Consider the following 24,134-nt stretch of genomic DNA (forward strand, 5'->3'; position numbering starts at 1 on the left):
TTTTCTATAATAAGCAAATTGTGACATTTTGTCAATAGAGTGGTGGGATCCCGTAGATCCGGTGGAGTCCTGTGGATCTGGTGGAGTCCTGTGGATTCAGTGGAGTCTTGTAGATCCAGTGGAGTCCTGTAGATCTGGTGGAAACCTGTAGATCCAGTGGAATCCTTTAGAGTGTAGATACTGAAGTCCTGTGGATCTGGTGGAGTTGTGTAGATCTGTTGGAGTTGTGTAGATCTGGTGGATTCCTAATGAAGGTGCCTATAGTCAGAGGTCACTAAAGGCCAATGAATTGTGAAAAAATAAGTATCATACTATTCAAACATATACAACCACTTACTATGTCACACAATACATCAACATACAAACAGTGACAACCAAATCACTAAACAAACTCAAAACAGATCACCCAGCTCAATACTCCAACACATCCTTCCCACCACCAACCCCACAGAAAAATCCCTCCGAGAGAAGCAAGAACTACATTACCATATTTGTAGCAAGGACACTATCAGCTCTAAGGCAATACCATTACATAATAGGCCTGACCACATAACCAGACTGCCTTAAATGTAACCATCTGAGGAGACTGAACACCACATTCTACTGATCCACAGTAACTATACCCACACAGTACAATATCTCTTTCTTGAATGACCTATGGGCCCGCCTAATGGCTATTGCCGGTTTCTTGGGAGCGATTGGTCTCCTGCAAGAGACCGGAGGCAATAGATTAATTGGTTTTTCATTCTTAGATACTGTACTGTTAAGTGTAGTCCATACAATTTGTTTACACAGTGATTAGTGCTTCTTTCTGATGTCCAAATCCTATGCCTGCAATTGGACTAAACAAGTTCAGTCTCTTACTTGCCCCCAATAAAAGGTCTTTAGTATGAGCCATGAAGGCAAAGTGAATATGAAATGTAAGGGCAATCATTCCAGGGCTTTTGTCATGCCACATCTGTCTATATACCAAAGGCCTCTTCCCCCTTACAAGGGAGGTTGCCTAGTTGAAGGAATATACACACTCCCATCCACTGTGCTCGTTTCCCTTTCAACTCAGCTTCTTGTGGATGAAGGGTCATCCGTCTCCTACCCAATATCCAGGCAAAACCCTGCACTTGGGTATTGGCTGCATGTTATTGTACAGTATCAATTGCACAGTAGCATGCAGCCAATACTTTAGGAACTATTTTGGGGCACCCCTACAGACTTAAGCCACACATCATTTTGTCTGTGTTTGAGAAAATCTTTACTCCTGTCACTTGTACTGTGACTATCCGTCAAACTGTTCCCTCTTAAAACTGCTCTGTACCACTTCTTTGAGTATGTATTTTCCTTTTCATCTCTGTCCCCTGGGGTAGGGAGAAGAATTCTGCCAAGTTTCCCATGAGGGTCAAAAAAGGTGGCTAAAGTGGGCCAAAGTGATAAGACTAGGGATCCTGCTTTCTGCAAAGCTATCCTACAAGAAGTCAAGACATAAGAGGGTCTGGGAGATTTCCAGCCAGAACCTTAAGATTTGGGTCATTTGGATCATGCCACATACTGGGTAATAAAAGACACAAGTAAAAATTTTTATGTATAAAAGTACTGGAACATTTACTTTACACTTGTTAATATTACCATGTTAATTTAACATAAAAATACCCAGATTCACACACATATGTATACATGCACACACACACTAATACATTTTATCCCAGCAGAATTTTTTTTTTTTTTTTTTTTTTTTTACATTTGAGACAACCTGATATGGTGACAACTGCTGTCTCTGACACACTAAAAGCTATAATACTCATGCTATGCATGTGCATCTTTATACCAATGCAACTGTTTTGAAATGAGCTAATTCACACCAGCATCTATATCACTATGACATATTAATCTGCTATTGGGAATTATCCCATTTCAAATTCCTTGTGTACAAATTCCTTGAGGGATCAATGATAGGTACCAGCAAGTGGTGGTCCTAACCCTGCTGCCCATCTTCAAAACCCATCAGTACCTCCACCTGGAGGGCTGGGATTCTAATAATTTTACATTCCTCCACCTTTTAAGAGCCAACATGGGAACTGCTTCTGTCCTGCTACTCCTATAAGCTGGAGACACAGAATCAATCCCTCACTTATACAACAAAGACAAAAGTCCAAAGTGTCTCTGCAGATCTATGTAAGGGCCCAAAGACTGTTGGCAGCCAATGCGGGGCTATGGGTTTTCAGTCAGTTTAACTCGAGGCAAGAATGACCAGTATCATTATTAATTCCTTGATACACAGCATAGCACAGTACAGTATTTGATGGCCTAAGTCTTTTTCATTTAATCGATCACAAGTTCCTTGTATCCAGAGCATACCACATTACCTTGTTCCCAGTTCATCATCTGTGGTCTCTATATCGATCTCTACCACCATCCCGTTCTCTGCTGCGGGGATGTGGTTCTCTCGAACGATCTTCATACTTTCTTCTCATGTCTGTGTTGTTTTTTCTTCCATCCTGTCTCTCTCTGTCCCTATATCTCTCATGGTACCTGTCCCTATCATATTCCCGGTCTCTCTCCCTGCTCCTGTTTTTGTCACTCTGCCAGTGATCTCTCTCCATCTTGATGCCAGTATGGTGGTACCGGGAGTCTGCCTTCCAACTGTTACGATCATTCCTACTTTCATACTGTGTCTCATATTTATCATAACCAGGGTCCTTCTTCTCTTCCTTAATGGTCATGTCCATCCTACGCATTGATGAACTGTTATGCTCTCGATGTCTCCTCTTGCTATGCTTTCCATCCCTATGAGACCGTTTAGCATAGTCTTCGTCTTCTGAACTGCTATTATCACTACTGCTGCTGCTGCTGCTACTGCTGGTCTCTGTGTCAGACTCTGAGTCTAAGGATTCCCTTCTTCTCTTCTTTTTTCTAGATTTCTCCTTCTTTCTCCTCTTTTTCTTGGTCTTCTTCTCCTTTTTGACTTTGACTTTTTTCCTCTTCACCTCCTTGTCTGTAAATGAAGAAATTTGCCCAGTTTACAATTCAGCAATGATAGAAGACTGTGATTTTCCATTTAGTATTGCAACTGTTTGTTAATAGTGAATTCAATACAAAATATAGGTCTATCTATCTATATACATACATATAACCAAAGGCTTTTTCCCCCTTACAAGGGAGGTAGCCAAAAAGAAAAAAGGCATAAAAACCATTCCCACCCATTCCATTCTGAATACATTCCACTCCCCTCCACCCTCCCTCTTATCTTGGCACCTCCTGGATGAAGGGTCATCCCTGCATCTTGTCCCTGCATCCATCTATATACCAAGGGTTTTCCCCCCTTACAAGGTTAGTAGCCAAGTCAAAGGCACACCCATTCCCATTCACCACACTTTCCTCCCTTTCATCTTAGCTCCTCTTCTTATGTGGTGTCTATATGATTAATTACCCAGATATATTTTTTCCTGCAAAATTTAGGTAATTAAAAACTTTTAGACACCACATAAGAAGTCTACATATATTTTCTCTCTATATCTTGACTCCTTACAGATCCTGTAAGGATTTCATACAATCGTTCAAAATCTTGTGACAGTGTACCATCATAGTGAAGATGTTAATACAACTTTTTCAACATGTTGATGCCCTTTACAGATATTGTTCTGCTGATGTCTATTCTATTCTACTGTGGTTGTGTTATTGAAGTGCAAGGTTTTGTACTGGACATACCAAGACGTCTTTTTATCCTCAAAAGGTAGGATGGTCATGTCAAAGCATACAGCCACCCTACACCTGCCCAGACACTGGGAAGAGGTCATTGGTGGAGTTCCACAGGGGTCAGTATTGGCTCTGATAATGTTTCCTATTTATGTAAATGACATGGATGAGGGTGTGGAATCTTACATGATCTGCTTTGCAGATGACACAAAATTGCTGCAGAAAGTGAGTACTGAAACGGATTGCGAGTTGCAAAAGAGGGATCTGAACAGGGTTTGGAAATGGAGTCAGAAGTGGGAAGTGGACTTCAACATTAAGAAATGTAGCATAATGGAATAAAAAAGTAAAACAAGAATATCAGTACAATACAAAATTGGTACAAATGAAGTAAAGAAAGTGGAATCTGAAAAAGACCTGGGAGTAACCATCACAAAGGATATGTCCCATGAGAAACAGACAAACAAAATTGTTGGGGAAACCTACAACTTGCTAAGATCAATAAAGGTGGCTTTTACCTACTTGGACGAAGAAATGGTGAAGAAAATATAACTCATACTGATAAGGCAGTATGCAGCAACACTATGGTCACCCAGTACTAAAAAGAATACAAGGAAAATTGAAAGAATCCAAAGAGTAACTACAAAGATGGCCCCAACACTTTCAAAAACTGTCATACAAAGGGAGATTGTCAAAAGTGGATTTACCAACACTGGAACAAAGAAGAGAAAGAGGGGATTTCTTCTTGTCTACTCTGTATACTTCTTGAGTTACTGAGGGAGGAAGGGGTTATCATGTAATAAAGTGGTGGACATAAACCAGCACTGTCTATCAGGCTCTGCTGTGGAGCTGCATTGCCTTTGACCATGAGCATTGTGATCGGGGATCAGAATGATCCTTCATCCAGTAGATGCTAATATTTGTGGGTCAACAAGTGGATTTTTGGATGGATGCGAGATGAATTTTGAGTGGGATGGTACTGAGAAAATGACAGTGATGGATGAGGAAAATGTGGGAGAAATAAGAAAAGATGAGGTGAAAACAGTTATTAAAATGATGAGAACAGGCAGGGCACCTGGGTTGGATGGGTGTCATACAGTGTCTAAAAAAGGGAGGTACAGTGATGGACTGGCTAGTGAGGTTATTTAATGTTTGTCTAAAGGAGAGTAGAGTGCCAGAGGACTGGGAGTGCCTGTATAGTTCTGCTTTACAAGGGTAAGGGAGACAAATGTGAGTAAAGTAATTTCAGAGGGATTAGTTTGTTGAGTGTAATTGGGATAGCTTATGGGAGGGTCTTGATTGAGAGGATTAGGAGAGGAACTAAGGGAGTAATTGGTGGGTTTAACCTCTTCACTCCGGGGCATATCGCATGTCTGGCAGCATTAGCTGCCCGACGTGCGATGTTGCGTCATAATAATCGCATTATAAAAAATAAAGTCAGTGCTCAATCGTTCGTTCTCTTTCACCCATGAATTTTTATAACCATAGAAAATATGATGAAGCCAGTTTAGAGAGAATGGAGGTTACGTAGGTACGACTACAATAAATATACAGGTACACCTCACCTTACGTCGTTAATTGGTTCCAGGAGACACGACGTAAGTCGAAAAACGACGTAAGTCGAATTTGCTTACAAGTAGGCTAGGTAGGCCTGGTGTAGCCTAGGCTAAACTGCCAATAGCCATTTTTCAGTACTTTATTTTACTTTTGATTGCATTTTTTATTAAACAAGGTTAATAAAAATCTATTTTAAGTTTCCAAACAGAACATTTATTTATCATTTTGTAATAAAGTATAAAAAAGTACCTGTACTTATTCATCAATATGTACAATTTGCTGTACTTTATGAATGCATTGTCAATTACATACGGTGAAACAAAACAAAAAACAAATAAATAAAAACTAGTTTAACCTTACAATCATTTTGTAATAAGTGAAAAATTGAATAAAGTATTTTTAATTTACCAATGCAGTACATACATTATGTCGATGTTTACGCGTTGCTATTTTGCGGTGCTGTACTCTATGAATACATTGTCAATAACATACGGTAAAACAAAACAAAAAACAAAGAAATAAAAACTATTTCAAGCTCACATATAATCATATTGTAATAAGTGAAAAACTTTAATGTATTTTCAGTTTACCAAAACAGTAGATACAATACGTTGTAGACGTAGATGGCTGGGGATTGTCGACATCAACATCAGCTGATTCTCGTCGTTCGACGCGTAAAAACTGGTCAAGAGTGCCTTGAACCGTCTTCTTGTTCTTTTCTTCAAGGATTAGATTATAAGGAGCAAAAGCTTCATAACAAGCCCCCATTATCTTGGAAAAGCGTTGAGCATTTGGATCCATATCCTCAAACATAGCAAGACCTTTTCCGATGTGTGCAAATGCTTCCTCCATTTTCTTAATGGTGAAGTGGCGTGGCTCAGATTCATCATCCTCTTCTTCTTCTTTCTTTTGTTGCTCCTGAAGTTCCATCAAATCCTTGTTCGTCAGTAACTCCTTGTCTTTTTCAAATAAATCTGTGAAATCCTCTTCCTCCAAATTCATATCCAGCTCTTTGCTCATTGTAACCAAATCTTTGTTGACAACAACAGTATCGAAGCCCTTAAACTCGTGCACAAATTGCGGGTCATAGCTTTTTCCATACACCATTCATAGCAGTGCTCTGAACATCATTCCATGCTGCTGCTACATTCTGTAAAGCTTTGTAGATGTCATATCCCTTCCAAAAGTCGCGAAGTGTGATAGACTCATCCATTTCAATTGCAGCTATTGCTTGCCGTAGCGTATGCTTCATATAATAACGTTTGAAGATAGCAATTATCCCCTGATCCATTGGCTGGAGAATAGACGTAGTGTTTGGGGGGAGGTATATGACGGTAATGTTGGGGTGAAAATCTGCGATGTTTTGTGGGTGGCCAGGAGCATTATCTAAGATAAGTAAAACCTTAAAAGGAATCCCCTTCTCCTTACAATACTTCTCTGCTGCTGGGACAAAATGATTGGAAAAACCAATCTTAGAAAATAACAACAGTGACCCAAGCTTTTGAGTTAGCCATCCATATAACAGGGAGAGATGCTTTGGGTATATTCTTCAGGGCACGGGGGTTGTGTGCATGATAAACAAACAGAGGCTTTAATTTAAAATCTCCTGCACAGTTACCTCCCAACATTATGGTCACACGTTCTTTTGAGACCTTGTAACCTGGAATCGTTTTCTCTTCCTTGGAAACAAATGAACGATCTGGTAATTTCTTCCAATATAATCCTGTTTCGTCTACGTTGAAAATTTGGTCAGGAAGAAACCCGTTTTCTTCGATGATTTTCTTCAGTGTAGCAGGAAATTCCGCTGCTGCTTGTTCATCAGCTGATGCGATTTCACCTTGTCTTTTAAGGAAGTGATAATTTCTCCTGTTTTTATATCTCATAAACCATCCAGGACTTGCTTTGAAATCTACATCTTTCTCATCTGGATATTTTTCCTTTAGGTCCTCAAACAAAGACAACACTTTTTCCTGAATGAGCTCTTGACTAAGATTCGCAGTCTGACGATTCCTCCTATCAACCCAAATCGAAAGAAGATTTTCCATTTCTTCAAATATCTTACCTCTTTTCTTGTTGATGATCGTGTTCTTCATCAATGGGGCTTCAGATGTGACATGTGTTAAAATCTTGTCTTTATTATGCACAATCGTTGATACAGTTGTCCGACTTACTCCAAAACATCGTGCAATCGATAGAACTTTTTCACCATTACAATGACGTTTTATCATCGCCATTTTCTCCTCCAGCGAAATAGCATGACGCTTAGCGCTTTCACTAGAACTTTTCTTAGGAGGCATGGGGGCAAATATTACAGTTACAAGTGAATGTTAATGAGAAAATTTACAAAACTTCAGTAAACAGATAATAATCCAAAAGAATTGCGGGAGTCGAGACGCCGCTTACGGTAAATACGTATTGGAAGTACCGTTGCGATTTCATGTTCTAGTGGACTAGGCCATACTACTTTATGGTATATATTTTAGCAGTTACTGAATCTTTATATAATTTTACATGCTTTTATTCTTATTTATTGTAACATGAATTGCTTGAAACGCTTGAAACGTTTTTTGGTGTTTATGCGATTCCATTATTGGCTGACCGACGTAAAGTCAAGTAAAACGACAACTTGAATTTTTTTCCATATTATTTTTGAAAACCGACGTATCTTCGAAAACGACGTAAGTCGAGGTGTGCCTGTAATCAAGACGCCGACATCGGCAACATCGCGTACCCACTTGCTCCTCATGACACCTACATAGGCGTCACCGTATGGAAGAGGTTACATGTTTCATATTCTTGCGGTAAGACAGATATGTGAGAAAGCTTTAGCAAAGGGTACGGATGTTTTTTTTGGGGGGCTTTTATACATACATATACCAAAGCTTTTTCCCCCTTTCAAGGGAGGTAGCCAAAAAGGGAAAGGCATAAAAACACTCCCACCCATTTCATCCCTAAATACACTCCACACCCCTCCCACCCTCCCTCTCATCTGAGCACCTCCTGGATGACGGGTCATCCCTGCACCTTGCCCACCGCCCTGGGTCAGAAGCAGTGTCGCAAGACACAGCACATTCACAGCAAGGCCGCTCCATTTAATCGGCGACCCCCCTTGCATATAAGGAGAGGACGGGGAGAAATCCCTTCGGGCTGCGTCAAAATTTACTCACACATACTACCCCACCCCCCACCCCCCTGCCCATTCAAAACAAAAGTGAAGGGGGCTTAAATAGATTTGGAAAGGCCTATGACAGGGTAGAAAGGCACTGTGGGAGGTCTGCAGATATATGGGGTAGGAGGAAACCTGTTAAGAACAGTCAAGAGTTTTTATGAGAGTAGTAGAGTCTGTGCTAGAATTAGAAATGGAGAAAATGAGTGGTTTGAGGTAAAGATGGGACTTTGCCAGGGAGATGTGTCATGTTGCCATGGCTGTTGAATATATACATGGATGGGGTGGTGCAAGAGGTACATGCAAGGGTAATGGGTACTGGAGATGGTTAGAGAAAATGGAGAAAATGGAGAAAAATGGGAGATATGCCAGTTGTTACTTGCTGATGACACAGTGCTTCTAGCAGAATCAGAGGGATTAAGGATTTTAATGACGGAGTTTGGGAAGGTGTACGAGAAGAGAAAGTTGAAGGTAAATGTAGATAAAGGAAGGTTATGAGATATACAAGGGGAGATGATGGCAACAATTTGGTAGTGAGTAACAAAGGAGAGAGGCTGGAGGAAGTGGATAGCTTTAAATACTTGGGGGTGCATATGGCAGGAAAGGGAGGTGTGGAGGAGGTAGATTGTACAATGCGAGAAGCATGTAAATGCCTTGGGGGTTTATAAAGTGTAATGAGAAATAAACATTTGGGAATGGATGTGAAGAGAAGATTGTATGAAGGGATGATTGTGCTAATAGCACTGTACAGGGCAGAAACATGGAACATAAAAGAGGAAGAGTGTATTTGAGATGAAATATCCAAGAAGTATGGTTGGGGTTACTAGGCTGGATAGAGTGAGAATCAAGATGAGGAGGAGAGCAGCAGTGGAAAAGGAGTTGGATGATAGGGTTGATGAAAGAGTATTGGGATGGTTTGGACACGGAATGAATGAATGAAGAAAGATTAGTAAAAGAAGTGTGGAGGCAGAGGTGGATGGGGCAAACAGGAGGCAACCAAGGATGAGATGGATGGATGGGGTAAAAGGGGTATTGGGGAAGAGGGGGATGTCTGCTGAGGAAGGGAGAAGACAGAATATAGGGATGAGTGGACAATGGTTGTGTATGGATGATGCTGTGGTGCATGGAAGGGAGTACTTTGGGAATGGGGTGGCAGTGGTGGTTATGTGTGAATGATATTTTGACACAGTCTGAAAGGATTTCTTCCCATCTTCTCTAATTCTACATGAGGAGGTAGAAGGTGGGGAATGTTGATTAAATAAAGCAGCCTTGCTGTGGTTGTGCTGTGTCCTGCTGCATTGCTTTTGACCCAGGACACTGGGTGAGATGCAGGGATGACCCTTCATCCAGAAGAACCCAAGAATAGAGGGGGAGGGAGGGAAGGAGGGAGGAGTGGTGAATGAGAGTGGAGTGGGTGGGGATGAAATGGGTGGGAGAAGAATTATGCCTTTTAACTTTGGCTACCTCCTTTGTAAGGGGGAAAAACCTTTGGTATATGTACATATGCTTTTGACTTGAACATCTCCATATTAGGGGAAAAATGCTTTTGTATATGTATGAATATATAAAGGTTGTTTCAAGGTTCTGTATGATATACTTACTATTGTAGTCTCATGATTACTTGATTCAATATGATCCAGAAATGCAATGCCATCAAGTAGTGTCTCCTTCATTTACAAGGGAAAACAGAATGAAGCTTAACACATGGAGTTCTACAGGTACACCACTACTCACCTGAAAACTTAGGTGATGGGGATTTTGCGGGTTCCGGCTCTGGTAGGGCCTTGGGTGCACAACCCTCGAGGGCCAGGCGCCGCTGTTCCTCATCCATTTCCTCACTCATCTTGGGGACCTTGTACTCCTCCACGTGGTCCACTCGAATGATGCGGCCCACCAACTGCAGATAATGATAATAATAACATAAACATGTACATACCAGAAGGACTTTCCTCAATTAAAATGGGGGTGGCCTAGTTAAATCATACACCCACCCTACACCCATCCCAGCTCAAGACCCTGGGGATGAAAACTCCTCTCAGTCCCCCATCATACTGTTTGCATCAAAGGCAGAGTCAGAGGAGGGTCCGAGATAGTTAGTGACCCTTAATCAAAGGCTATGCAGTGATGCATAGATCTTTCACATTAGGGCCAGAAGCTAGAGATGGGTTACCCACATTGCTTCAACATATGAGTCCCCCTCTTCATCTACTCAAAATAATTCCTGGAGCAAAGGAGAACATCCCTTTGGGCTACATCACACTTCCTGGCATCAACAATTACCTTCCATTCACTCCTACCTTTTGCACTCTCTCTTCTCTGCAGACCAAAGTGTCTCTGCAGCATCTTCTTGATGCAGCCCGAAGGGATTTCTCCCCTTCTATTTTTCTGCATGGGAAGGTAGAGAAAGAGGTTGCCGACAAAGTGAAGTGGCCTTGATGTGTCTTACTGTATTGGTTCTGATCCAGGGCAGTGGGTGGGATACAAGGATGACTTGTCATCAATGAGGAGCTAAGATGAGACGAAGGAAAGGGTGGCAGATGGGAGGGGGTATGTGCCTTTGACTTGGCTACTTCCCTTGTAAGGAGAAGTGGATAACTTTAAGTACTTGGGGTCACATGTGACAGGAAAGGGAGAAGTGGAGGTAGACTGTAGATTGAGAGAAGCAAGTGTTTTGGGGGATTTAAAAATGTAATAAGTATTTGGGAATGGATGCAAAGAGGAGATTATATGAAGGGGCAATTGTGCCAAAAGCACTGTATGGGACAGAGACATTGAATTTAAGATAGACAGAGGAAAAGTTTAAATATGTTTGAGATGAAATGTCTGAGAAGTATGGTAGGGGTTACAAAAGTTCAATAGCATGAGAAACAATGTGAGGAGGAAAGTTGGGGTGGGAAAAGAGATGGCAGATAGGGTTGATGAAAGAGTATTGGGATGGTTTGGACACATGAAAAGAATGAGTGAGGAAAGATTAATAAACGAGGTGTGGAAGGCAGAGGTGGAGTGAACATGAAGTGACAACCAAGGATGAGATGGATGAATGGTGTGAAAGGGGCATTCAACACGAGGGAGATGTATGTTGAGTAATGAAGGGAGAAGGCAGGAGATAGGGGTGAGTGGAGAATGGTTGTGTATGGATGATACTATGATGCAAGGAAGGGAGTGGGTGGGGGATGGGGAGGGTTAGGGAGTGGTTATGTGTGAATAATATTTTGATGCAGCCTAAAGGGATTTTTCTCCATCTATTTTTTTACATGAGAGAACGGAAAAGGGGAGGGAGTGTGTCACCGATTAAGTGAAGTTGCCTTGCTATGGATGTGCTGTGTCTTGCTGCATTGCTTTTGACCCAGGGCAGTGGGTGGGATACAAATTTCTATATTGCTCATTTGCCATAATTATTACTGTTTTACGGGGTGAGGAGAATGTACTGTACTGCAACACACTGATTGCAGAGCACTGCTGCAACAGGTTCCTGCCTCCTTTGTTTTACATTACCCACCTTGATACTATTCAGGTTATCCACAGCCAGAATTGTGGATCGTTGGTCTTCATAACACAAGAAAGCAAACCCTCTGCTCTTTCCTGTCTTCCCATCGCGAACCAGATTGATGTTGACAACCTGTAAACACAGAGAATGGAGACTAAAGGCATCACATTATCATAACTTTCTTTATCTCTTGCAAAATGATAGTACGTAAATCACACAAAATAAATAATAAAATATGATCAATCAATCAGTATGTTGTCTCAAATCTCTCTTACAGTGAACTCACAGCATCCAGGTAACCAACAACAGTCACCAGAGTGGGCCAAGTCATTCAAGGAAGAAATATTGTAACACAAGATGTTCTGTGTCTTCTGTGTGATGTTTGCATCTAGGGCAGATTGTTTTTGTGGCCAGGCCAATTCTGTGTTGGTATTTTCTATTAGAAAAGAACCCAAAGATTCTAACCCTCATGTTTGATACTCACATGACCATCAGCACGTGATCAAAGATCTGACAGTGAAAACCAGCAAGAAAATAAACATACTAAAATTAGATGCAAATAAGGTTTGACAACATAAGAAAAATCTAATCAGTGTACAAACAATTGTTAACCCCTTCAACATACTGATGGCCCTGAAATATTTTATTCTGGCCAAGAAAGTTTTTCTAATAAATTAGAGGCCTTTGCTTTTTTTTTTTTTTAGGAATGTCCCCTTTGAGGCTATAGATAGTATGGTGCCTAGTCCTATCCCCATCCCTTTTTTGTTGCCTTTTACAATTCAAGTGGGAACACTTGGTGGCAGTATTCTTTCTCCCCTACCACAAGGTTTGGCAAAAAGGGAAATGAATGTTCAGAGAAGTGGTACAGGCCAGTATTAAGAGTTGGGGGGGGGGGGGCAGTCACAGTATAAAGTAGCATAATTTCTCTATGAATAGAGATTTCCTCTATCATAGACAAAATGATATGTGGCTTTGGTACATAGGGGCACCCCATATAGACTCTAAAGTATCAGCTGCATGCTACTGAGCAGCTTTTATCCTCTCAATACACAGTGCTATATTAGCATAAACTCAACCCTACTTATCCATCCTATCGCATCTTACAAGCACTATCAACTGAACATAGAACAAAAACAAAAGAAAAATTCTTGAAGAGAACAAAAGAAAAGAAAAAATACATCAACAAAAAATAAATACTGTTCAAACATCCACACCCCATCCGACAATGCCTCGCTCTAGCCCTACCCGCACAAGATTTCTTCTTTAAATGACTTGTGTACCAATGCAGTGGCTACTGCCAGTTACCTGGGAGCCACCAATATCCTGCTACAGATGCCTGGGGGAACAAAAGGACTGAATGGTGGTGTATGCACCTCAGACAGTATTTCCAACCTGTTTACTCACAGATCTTCCACCTATATATCACCAAATCTGAACCTCTTGGAGGTAATTTCAATACTGAACAAAATTATTGACTGGATTTTGATACATGAACCCTCTTGGAAGCTATCATGGATCTCAGAAATCCTTGACCTGGGGAAAATTGTGTCTGTTTCTAGCTATGAAAGCTAAACTACTTACAAATAAAAATTTCCCCCAAATTTCAGCTACCTCATAAAAATACTCCTGTAGGTTGTTTGACTACATTAGTTTAGAGGTGTTGAGATAAAGGCATTGCCTGGGTTCTTGTCTTTATTGGTAAGTCTTGACAGTAGTGTAGTCAAGCCTAGTCTGACTCTTGCCACTTAGGGCATGAGGAAGAGAATGAGTGTTGGTGGCCAACATGGTTATAATTCTACAAATACATTCCCTATGACTAAATTTATGTACAGTATAGAACTGAGTGTGAGCACCCAGTGTAATACATAGATACATATATACAGGAAGAAACATTATCCTATCGACAGAATAATTTGTTGTGAACTATGGTTTGACAATATTTCTGATTGTCCTTGCAATGCAACACTTGATGTAGGTGCCATGAAATCATCCTTTCTGACTGAGGGTCAGATCACACAGTAGGCAGCTGTTGAAAGCTTACTGATACCACCAGATCTGATGTAGTGTAGCTAATGCATGTGTGTGTGCACGCTAGTATGGAATGAAAAATTGATACTCAATCAACAGGCGTTTCTTGCAACACTCCTACTAGCAGTAGTTCCTTTTAACTCCTGAATTATTTTGATAAATTTCCTAATAGCTAAAGTGATTATCAACATCTTTATATTGAGAGTAAGTTTATGCTAATATAAGTGGTTCTGGCAAGCTTTTTTGGCACTGTGGATAATACCAAGATGCCAGTCTCACTCACCTCTCCATACTGAGAAAAGACACAAATTATGTCCCCTTCAGTCAGATCATACTGCAGTCCTCCGATGAAGACCCAGGCACTGTCTTTATACTGTGCATGCCAAGACTTTTTTGTATCAACTCCCAACTCCAATTCACGTGCACTTAACTTTTTTATATTTTTCACATTCCTGGAAAAAAGTAAACAAAATAAGCATATATTCTTCAGGGTAAAAAACACAATCAGCATTTAATCCATCATTGCCTTGAGTTCTACTACAACTCATGAATGAAGTACGACACTTCCTGATACTCAGATTATAAATGTGCTGACCATGACAGCAGTAATATAATAACAGCACATACATATGCCAAACACAGAGACAGAGAGAGAGGGGGGGAAGGGAAGAGGGGAGAGATGGAGGGAGAGAGATGGAGGGAGAGAGAGAGGGGGAGGAGAGAGAGAGGGAGGAGAGAGAGAGGGAAGGAGAGAGAGATGGAGGGAGAGAGAGAGAGAAAGAGAAAGAGAAAGAGAGAGAGACTGAATAAAGTATGATGCCTCCTGAAGCTCAGATTATAAAGGTCCTGATCATGATAGCAATACATATAATAAAAGCACATACATATGCCAAAGAGAGAAAGTGAGAGAAAGAGAGAGTGAGAAAATTATATTCATGCTTGCAAATATCTTCAGCCATTCTTGGTAGCACAATGTCATTCCAATCTGGATAAGAACACTTATAACCCACACCCCAAACAAACTGCTGAAGAACCCAATATTCTGCCCTCCCTCCCTTCCACCATATCTATGTAGTGATGGAATGAACGATCCCAGAAAGAATTAGAATACACCTACCTCGCCAAATCAATCTGGGTTCACAGATGGAAACTCTGCTAATACACTTTTTAGAAATCTTATAAAATAAATGCTAAAGGATTCAACACGAAAGTGCCATCTGGCAAAACCGTAATTGTGGTTTCTGACAGTAACCTAGACACATTCTAACAGAAAAGACTAGAGCAGTTGAAATGCACAACAATGACCAGGAATTGTTAAAGAAGTTCCTCGCCTACAGAGAATGAAGAATACCTCAGATGAACCATGTTTAAAGGATCAACAGACTATAATGGATTCCTCCATGGGGTAATACTGTTACCAGTGCTACTTCAATTATTCACACAACCTTTCCACAACAAACCCAAAGTTCTCACACATGCAAAGACCAAATATGATAATTATAGTTCAGCAGGATATGGTGGAGGAGGAGAGAAGGGATAAGAGAGAAGGATAATAAGATGAGGAGAAATGGGGAGAAGGAAGAAAAGTAATGTGTAGGAGAGGATGAAAAGATACGAATGTAGGAGGAGACCATAAAAATGAAGGAGACTGCAAGAGACCATATGACTTACACTAGACAGTTCCATGTCCATTACCACCTGTCATCCCCATCCATAAAGTTGTCTAACCGTTTCTTAAAACAACCGATAGTTTCAGCGCTCACTCCATGGTTACTAAGTCTATTTCATTCGTTGACCACCTTATTTGTTTACCAGATGGAGAAAAAGGGGAGACAAAATGATGATTATGATGATGAGGTAGAGGAGGTGAAGGAAGTGGAGGTAGAGGACGAGGAGGGGGTGAAGGAGGAGGAAGAGGAGGACTACATGGAAGTAAATATAGTTTCTAAGATTTCAAAATGTGACACAGACACATCTTTTTCTGATGTCTATCACTGAGAAGGTTGACATACCCTGGACTATAATGAAAAGGTTTATATACACATACCACAAGATTTTTTCCACCTTATAAGGAGGTGGCCAAATCAAAGCATATACATACATATACCAATGGCTATTTCCCCCTTACAAGGGAGGTAGCAAAAAAACCAAGGCATAAAGTCCACTCCCACCCATTCCATCACCACATATTCCACTCCTATTCACCCCCTCCTTCCCTTTTTATCTTGGCTCCTCCTGGATGATGTCATCCCTGCATCTTTCCCACTGCCCTGGGCCAGAAGAAGTGTAGCAAGATACAGCACATCCACAGCAAGGCCGCTTCATTTGATCAGCGACCCCAGCTCTCCATCCCCTCATGCAGAAAAAGAGAAGATGGGGAGAAATCCCTTTGGGCTGCATCAAAATATCATTTACACATACTCCCTCACCACCCCATCCCCCACCCACTCCCTTCCATGCATCACAGCATCATCCATACACAACCATTCTCCCTTTCTTCCTAACAGACATTCCCCTCTTTCCCAATGCCTCTTTCACCCTATCCATACATCTCGTCCTTGGTCGCCCCCTCATGTTCACTCCTTCCACACACACCTTTTAGTACCAATCTTTCCAATCTTTCTTCACTCATTCCTTCCATGTGTCCAAACCATCCCAATACTCTTTCATCAACCCTATCTCCCAACTCCCTTTCCTGTATCTGTATCACACACAGATACTCTCTTCTCTTCCTCCACAACCACCAAATACCAGCCTCCGGAAACATATTCATAATCATATCACTCACCGCTCCATTAACACACTGAAAGACAACACACTGCTGCATGCCAGACCCCCTGATATCCACCCTTCTGAATCCTCTCTCCCACGAAAGGACAGAGTCCACCTGGCCAGACTGCGGTGCAGCCACCACCCAGCACTTCTAAGCTACCAGAAGAGGCTGGATGACTGCATTGTGAACAGCTGCCCAGGATGTAACACTTCACCCCATACCATACAACACATAATGGAAGACTGCATTATACACAATCATGCACGCAAACAACACAACATACACTCTATAAAGGATTTGTGGGAAAACCCAGTTTCTGCTGTGGCATTCCTTGGGGAGACGGGACTGCTCGGACAGACAGTCTAGGGAACGACAACAACAACAACAACTCCCTTTCCACCCGTATTCTCCTCCTCACCTTGTTCCTCACTCTATCCAGCCTAGTAATCCCTATCATACTTCTCAGGCACCCTATCTCAAACATATTCAATTTTACTCTCCTATGTTCCATTTTTCTGCCCCATACAGTGCTGCCAGCACAATCACTCCTTTATACCATCTCCTTTTGGCATCCATTCCCAAACGTCTATTTCTCATTACATTTTTTAATCCCCCAAGACATTTACTTGCTTCTCTCAATCTACATCCTACCCTCACCTCTACTCCTCCCTTTCCCGCCACATTCGCACCCAAGTATATAAAATTATCCACTTCTTCCAGTCTCCCTTAATACTCACTTCAAATTTGCTGCCATATTCTCCCCTTGTACATTTAACCACCTTACTTTTACCCATATTTATCTTCAACTTCCTTCTTTCGCACACCTTCCCAAACTCTGTAACTAACTTCCTCAATCCCCCTCTGATCTTGCCACAAACAACAACTGGCTTGTCTCCCACTTTTCTCCATTTTCTTTAACCATCTCCAATCCCCAGCCCATTACCCTTGCATTTACCTCTTGCACCAGCCCATCCATGTATAGATTGAACAGCCAAGGCAACATTACACATCCCTGGTGAAGTCTCACCTTTACCTCAAACCTCCCACTCTCTATATTTCTGATTCTAACACAGGCTACTCTTATAAAAACTCTTGACTGCTCTTAACAGCTTTCCCCCTATCACACATATCTACAATACCTCCCACAGTGCCTTCCTGTTTACCCTGTCATAAACCTTTTCCAAATCCATAAAGGCCCAAAAAACATCCTTTCCTTTTCCTAAAGGTTTCTCACCTCTCAATCTAAGCACCTTGTGGATCCACACCACTTGGGCTAAAAGCAACACCATGAAACATTGACAAAAACAAGGTTATTAATACAACCTATTCTGGCAACTATCAATCTATTTAGAAAGGGGTTTTTCACCTTTACAAAGGAGGTAGCCAAAGTCAAAAAGCATATATACACTCCCACCCATTCCACTTCTGTCCACCACCCTTTCCTCCCTCTCATCTTAGCTCATCAAGGATGATGGGTGATCCCGATATCTCGCCCACTGCCCTGGGTCAGAAGCAATGCAAGAAAGAAAGAAAAGAAAAGACAAAAAAAAAAAAAAAAAAAAAAAAAAAAAAAAAAAAAAAAAAAAAAAAAAAACAAAAAAAAAAAAAAAAAAAAAAAAAAATGGGGGTGGGGATTTGGGCTGCATCAAACTATCATTCACATATAACCACCCCCTAATCCCACATCCCCCACCCACTCCCTTGCATTACAATATCATCTATACACATCCATTCTCCACTCACCCCTATGTCCTGCCTTTTCTCTTTCTGGGTCAACAGACAACCCCCTCTTGCTCAATGCCCCTTTCACTCCATCCATCATCTCCCCGCTTCACATTCACTCCATCCACTTCTGCCTTCCACACTTCTTTTACTAATCTTTCTTCACACATTGTCTCCAAACCATCCCAATACTCTTTCATGAGCCCTATCTACCATCTCCTTTTCCAGCCCCGCTCTCATACTCAACTCCTCATCTCTCCCTCTATCCAACTTTACAACCCTTACCATACTTCTCAGACAATTCATCTCAAACACACTTGAACTTTTCCTCTTTGCCTCTCTTAAATTCCATGCCTCTGTCCCATAAAGTACTTTTGGCACAATCACACCTTCATATAATCTTTTCTTTGCATCCGTTCCCAAATGCCTATTTCTTATTGCACCTTTTAACCCCTCAAGGCCTTTACTTGCTTCTCTCCCTACAATTTACCTCCACTCCTCCCTTTCCTGCCACATATCACTTGTTTGCGAAAACGTCGTCATAACTCAAAATATCGAATTTTTCAGGAGAGGCATTTTAAAGTTTCAAAACGCTCTCAATATTATAAAAAGCCCTCAAACACCATAGGTGGAACATTTTTTGGAGCATCAAATACGCCTCTAAAGTTTATAGAAGTTGAAACAATCATAATCTTTACTAAGTCTAAAATATTTGTTGGAACAAGTTGGAACATGTAAGGTTATGTCGTTGGGACATTTAGCACTCCCTAGCGGTCAATTTTTGAGCTACAGATATGACACTGATACCAAAAAAATCCGTGTTTGAAGATGAATATGTCTGTAAAGATAACTCAAAAATTCAGTTTTTTGAGTTATGACGACGTTTTCGCAAACAAGCGATATGACCCCAAGTGGCTAAAGCTATCCACTTCCTCTAGCCTCTCTCCTTTTAGACTTACTTCCAAACTACTGCCAACCACTCCCCTTGTACATCTCATTGCCTTATTTCTATCTACATTTATCTTCAAGATTTCCCATTGCATATCTTTCCAAATTCCATCACTAACTCCTTTAATCCCTCCTCTGGCCCTGCCGCACGCACAGTGTCGTCAGTAAACAACAACTGGCTCACCTCCCAATTTTCCCTTTCATTTTTAACCATCTCCAAGCCCCTGCCCATTACCCTCGCATTTACCTCCTGCACTTCCACATCATGTACACATTGAACAGCCATGGTAACACGACACATCCCTAATGCAGTCCACCTTTATCTCAAACCACTCACTCTCCATTTCTAATTCTAATACAGGCTCTACTACTCTCAGAAGAACTCTTGACTGCCTTGAACAGCTTTCCCCCAATCCCACATATCTGCAAAACCTCCCACCGTGCCTCCCTGTCTACCCTGTCACAAAAATAAAATTCTTAGAATTCTAGTGACACTATGGACAACTGCTCCAGCACATATCAAATGGAAGTGTTGGCAAAATGGCAGAAATAAATGTGAACTGTCAGACAACTAAACATGGTCATACTAAAAGCTGGCAACCACAGACAACTGCCAAACTTTGCTGGCGACCTGGTAAAAATCATCAAGAACCTAAAAATATACACTGCCTGGTATATCTATATAAGAGTATCACTCCTAAAATGTTCTTGTTACTATATAAACAATTCATATTCAACCAGGATCACTGTTGGTATGGCAGTATTCTGTAAACTGTAACCAAGATTTGGCAATATATATTCTAACTTAACAAAAGTTAACACAAGATTTGGCAATATATATTTTAACTTAACAAAAGTTAACATACCCAAGGACCTTAGGAAACTCAGGAAACAGTAATCTAAGTGATAAAGTTATGTTAATTTACCCAGTGCCTTATTATCATACATCAATATGCGATTTTCTTGGCGGAAATCAACAACAAAAAAGTTGCTAAAACTGATTTAACAAATGAAGTTGTGGCAGTTGAATGATATGCCATGTTTGTTTTGATAGATACTGAAGGTGTAGAAATGAAAGGATGATAAATTTGTCTATTCTAACCTAACCTATATTTAGTAATTCGGTACCTCAAATTCTATAAAGATCATCCAGGTCATTGTCGTTGTCATGGATGCTGACAGCCTGATTATTATTGTACCTTGGGCTATTAACAGATGACAGCAGAACCCCATGTCAAGTCCAAGGAAGCCCTACTGTCTTTGTAACAGCGCTTATTAATGTCACTTGGGGTTGGAAAACACCTGGTCCACAATGTGAAAGCCATTGTCTAACTGACAGTGACTGGACTGGACAGACAACGATATGGCGTCTGGACTGTATCCTAGCAGCTTCATTCATTAGTAGATTTACTTGCAGCAAGTTTTTTTTTTTTGTTATTTCAGCCAAGAAAATCACATACTAAGTTCATGTATTATAATTTACAAAATTAATATTTAATTTTCTAATACTATATTGTGTAGGTGTGCACAACTAAAATAATAATGCTTTATGTTGAAAATACCCTAATTATGCACTTCTATTCAATTTCTTTTAAATTATTAAATTAGATGGTTAATTTTTCCCCATATGCGCTAATTTGTTTCTATTAGTTGTTGGAGGAGGTTTTTGTTCTAAATAAACCAGACTGGTAAAAAAGATATTTGAACTGGTAAAAAAGATATTTGGAAAAATGACAATCCTAATATCAGAGAAAAGACCTTAACTCTACTAAAATTACTGGATTATCAATATTGTGAATGAATCTAAAAAGATAAATTTTAGTTGTGCACACCTATGCAATATAACAATAGAAAATTAATTGTTCATTTTGTAAATTATAACAGATAAAAATAATATGTGATTTTCTTGCTGGAAATCAATAACAAAAAAGTTCCTAAAACCTATTTTCTAACAAATGGAGTCACGGTGGTTGAATGATATGCCATGTTTGTTTTGATATATGCCGAGGTCGAAGAAATGAAAGGATGATAAATTAGGCTCTTCTAACCTAAGCTACCTAACCTAACCAATGTTTAGTAATTTGGTGCCTCAAATTCTAAAGATCACTTGGGTTGTCGTCATGGACGCTGATGGCCTGATTATTACTGTACCTCGGGCAATTAACAGACGATGGCAGAACCCCATGTTCTCTCATAAAGTCCAAGGAAGCCCTATTGTTTTTGTAACAGTGCTTATTAATGTCACCTGGAGTTGGAGAACACCTGGTCCACAATGTGGAAGCCGTTGTCTGATAGTGACTGGACTGGCATGGTGTCTATACTGTATCCTAGTGGCTTTGTTCATTAGTAAATTTGCTTGTAGCAAGTTTTTGTTTTTGTTTTTTATTTCTGCCAAGAAAATTGTATATTATGTTCATGTATTATAATCTACAATATCAATATCTAATTTTCTAATGCTATATCATGTAAGTGTGTACAACTAAAATGATACCGGTAAATTTTTAGTTTCGAGCATGGGCGCAATATAGCAATAGAAAATTAATTATTCATTTTGTAAATTATAATGTATCAACATCATATGCAATTTTGTGAGTGGAAAAAAAAAAAAAAAAAGGTGCTAAAACAGATTTCGTAAGTAACGAAGTCGCATCAGACGAATGGTATGCCATGTTTGTTATGATACATGCCGATGTCGAAGAAATGAAAGGAATAAGGATGATAAATTTGTCTAACCTAACCAAACCTATGTTTAATCAATCATTACCTGCAAATTAAATGTCATCCGGCTTGTCCTCGTTGTTGTTGTTGTGAGAGACGTTGGTGGGCTTTTCAACCACTCTCTTAGCTTGTGGGGTATACAAAGTTCTTGCAGCTTGAAGGAATGCATGTATCTCCGCTCCATAACATTCCTTCAAGAAAATGTACCTGGCGAGGTACTGTCAGAAGTACCGAGGCCGTCAATTGACAGACGACTAGATGGCGTCCCGATCCTATGCTACCAACTTATGTTCATTAGCATATTTGCTTGTAGCAAGGTATTTTCTATTTTAATTTCCGCCCACAAAATTGCATATTACGTTGATACATTTTTTAATTTCCAAAATTAATAATTAATTTTCTATTGCTATATTGCACCATGGTTGAAACTAAAAAAAATACCATAATACCTTTAAAAACAGTGATTACAGTACTAGATTATTAATTTGGTAAAATTTTTGTTGTGCACACCAATGCGATATAGCAAAAGAAAATTAATTATTAATTTTGTTAATTATAATAGATCACTGTAATGTGAGATTTTCTTGGTGGAAATCAATAACAAAAAAGTTGCTAAAACCTATTTTCTAACAAATGAAGTCTTGGCTTTTGAACGATATGCCATGTTTGTTTTGATAGGTGCTGAGATCAAAGAAATGGAAGGATGATAAATTAGTCTATTCTAACCTAACCTACCTAAACTACATAACCTAACCAATGTTTAATAATTTAGTACCTCAAATTCTAAAGATCATCTGGGTCGTTGTCAGTCACAGATGCTGATGGCCTGATTATAATTATTGTACCTCGGGCAATTAACAGACGATGGCACAACCCCGTGTTCTTTCATAAATTCCAAGGAAGCCCTATTGTCTTTGTAACAGTGCTTATTAATGTCTCCTGGAATTGGAAAACACCTGGCCCACAATGTGAATGCCGTTGTCTGATAGTGACTGGATTGGCATGGTTTCCATACCATATCCTTGTGGCTTCGTTCGTTAGCAAATTTGCTTGTAGCAATTTTTTTTCCGGCAAGAAAATCACATATTAGGTTCATGTATCATAATTTACAAAATCAATATTTAATCTTCTAATGCTATATCGTGTAGGTGTGCACAACTAAAATAATAACAATTTTTAATGTTAACCTTATGGTTACTAGTACCCAATACAGTTTGTGTCAAAATAAGCACAGCATGCCATATACAGTAAGTTAGACTTAGAGTAAAAGTACAACACAAACGGCAGCTCTAATTATTAATAATGATAATTGGAAGGTAGGAAAATGAGCTAGGGTATAAGTCAATTAGTTTCTGTATCTTTATTCCTGTTCTCTTTACTAATTATTTTGCTTATGCCATTCCCTGGGAATTTCTTTTCTCATAGAACAGCATTGTGAATATATATTCAAATCATTCCCTCCATTTGTCATTCACGATAAGCTTCTCTCCTTTCTCTTCGCTTCCTAATATACTCATATTCAACAAAAATATGAAACTACATCGATTTCATTATTTCCCATACTTTTTCATATATATTACACAGTAGTACTTACGTTAATGGGTTCATTTCTACTTATTTGCAAACTCTTGTCGGACAACAACTAACATAAACGTTTCAATGCTTAAATGGCATGTTCCATGAGAGCGCCACTGATTGATAATAAAACATTGTCAAAGAAGAAAAATCACTAGTCATTCCAGACTGTAAATTATTCATTCCTCACTTAGAAAACATATAATGAAACGCATCTTCGTCATTATAAAATCACTATAATAATTTATTCTATATTTAGAAAATAAATGTATGCCGGATCCATTTGGAAAATAATACAAATAATAAATCTATATCAGTGTCCATTATCTACATAAGTAGCAAATAGGCAAAAATAATTAATGCATATATTTTTCATTATTCAAAAAATAAAGATGAAGTATGAAAAGAAGAAAAAGTATCATTAATACAATGACATCTTACTGTACTTGTCGTAATTGGTAATAAATTACCTTGAA

At 39.8% G+C, this 24,134-nt stretch overlaps 1 protein-coding gene across 1 annotated transcript; it reads right to left on the minus strand.

Annotated features, from left to right (window-relative positions):
* Positions 1-791: 791 nt before the first annotated feature.
* On the minus strand, positions 792-23,824 carry LOC143023551 (uncharacterized). Its single transcript, XM_076182113.1, has 5 exons — positions 23,678-23,824; positions 14,206-14,374; positions 11,907-12,026; positions 10,142-10,304; positions 792-2,986 (listed from the first exon to the last, which is right to left on the minus strand). The coding sequence occupies exons 1-5, from the start codon at positions 23,689-23,691 to the stop codon at positions 2,373-2,375; spliced, it is 1,080 nt and encodes a 359-aa protein (XP_076038228.1). The 5' UTR covers positions 23,692-23,824; the 3' UTR covers positions 792-2,372.
* Positions 23,825-24,134: the final 310 nt, after the last annotated feature.

The sequence above is a fragment of the Oratosquilla oratoria genome, chromosome 3 (genome assembly GCF_046742065.1).
Source record: "Oratosquilla oratoria isolate Oo_2021 chromosome 3, ASM4674206v1, whole genome shotgun sequence".
Taxonomy (NCBI): domain Eukaryota; kingdom Metazoa; phylum Arthropoda; class Malacostraca; order Stomatopoda; family Squillidae; genus Oratosquilla; species Oratosquilla oratoria.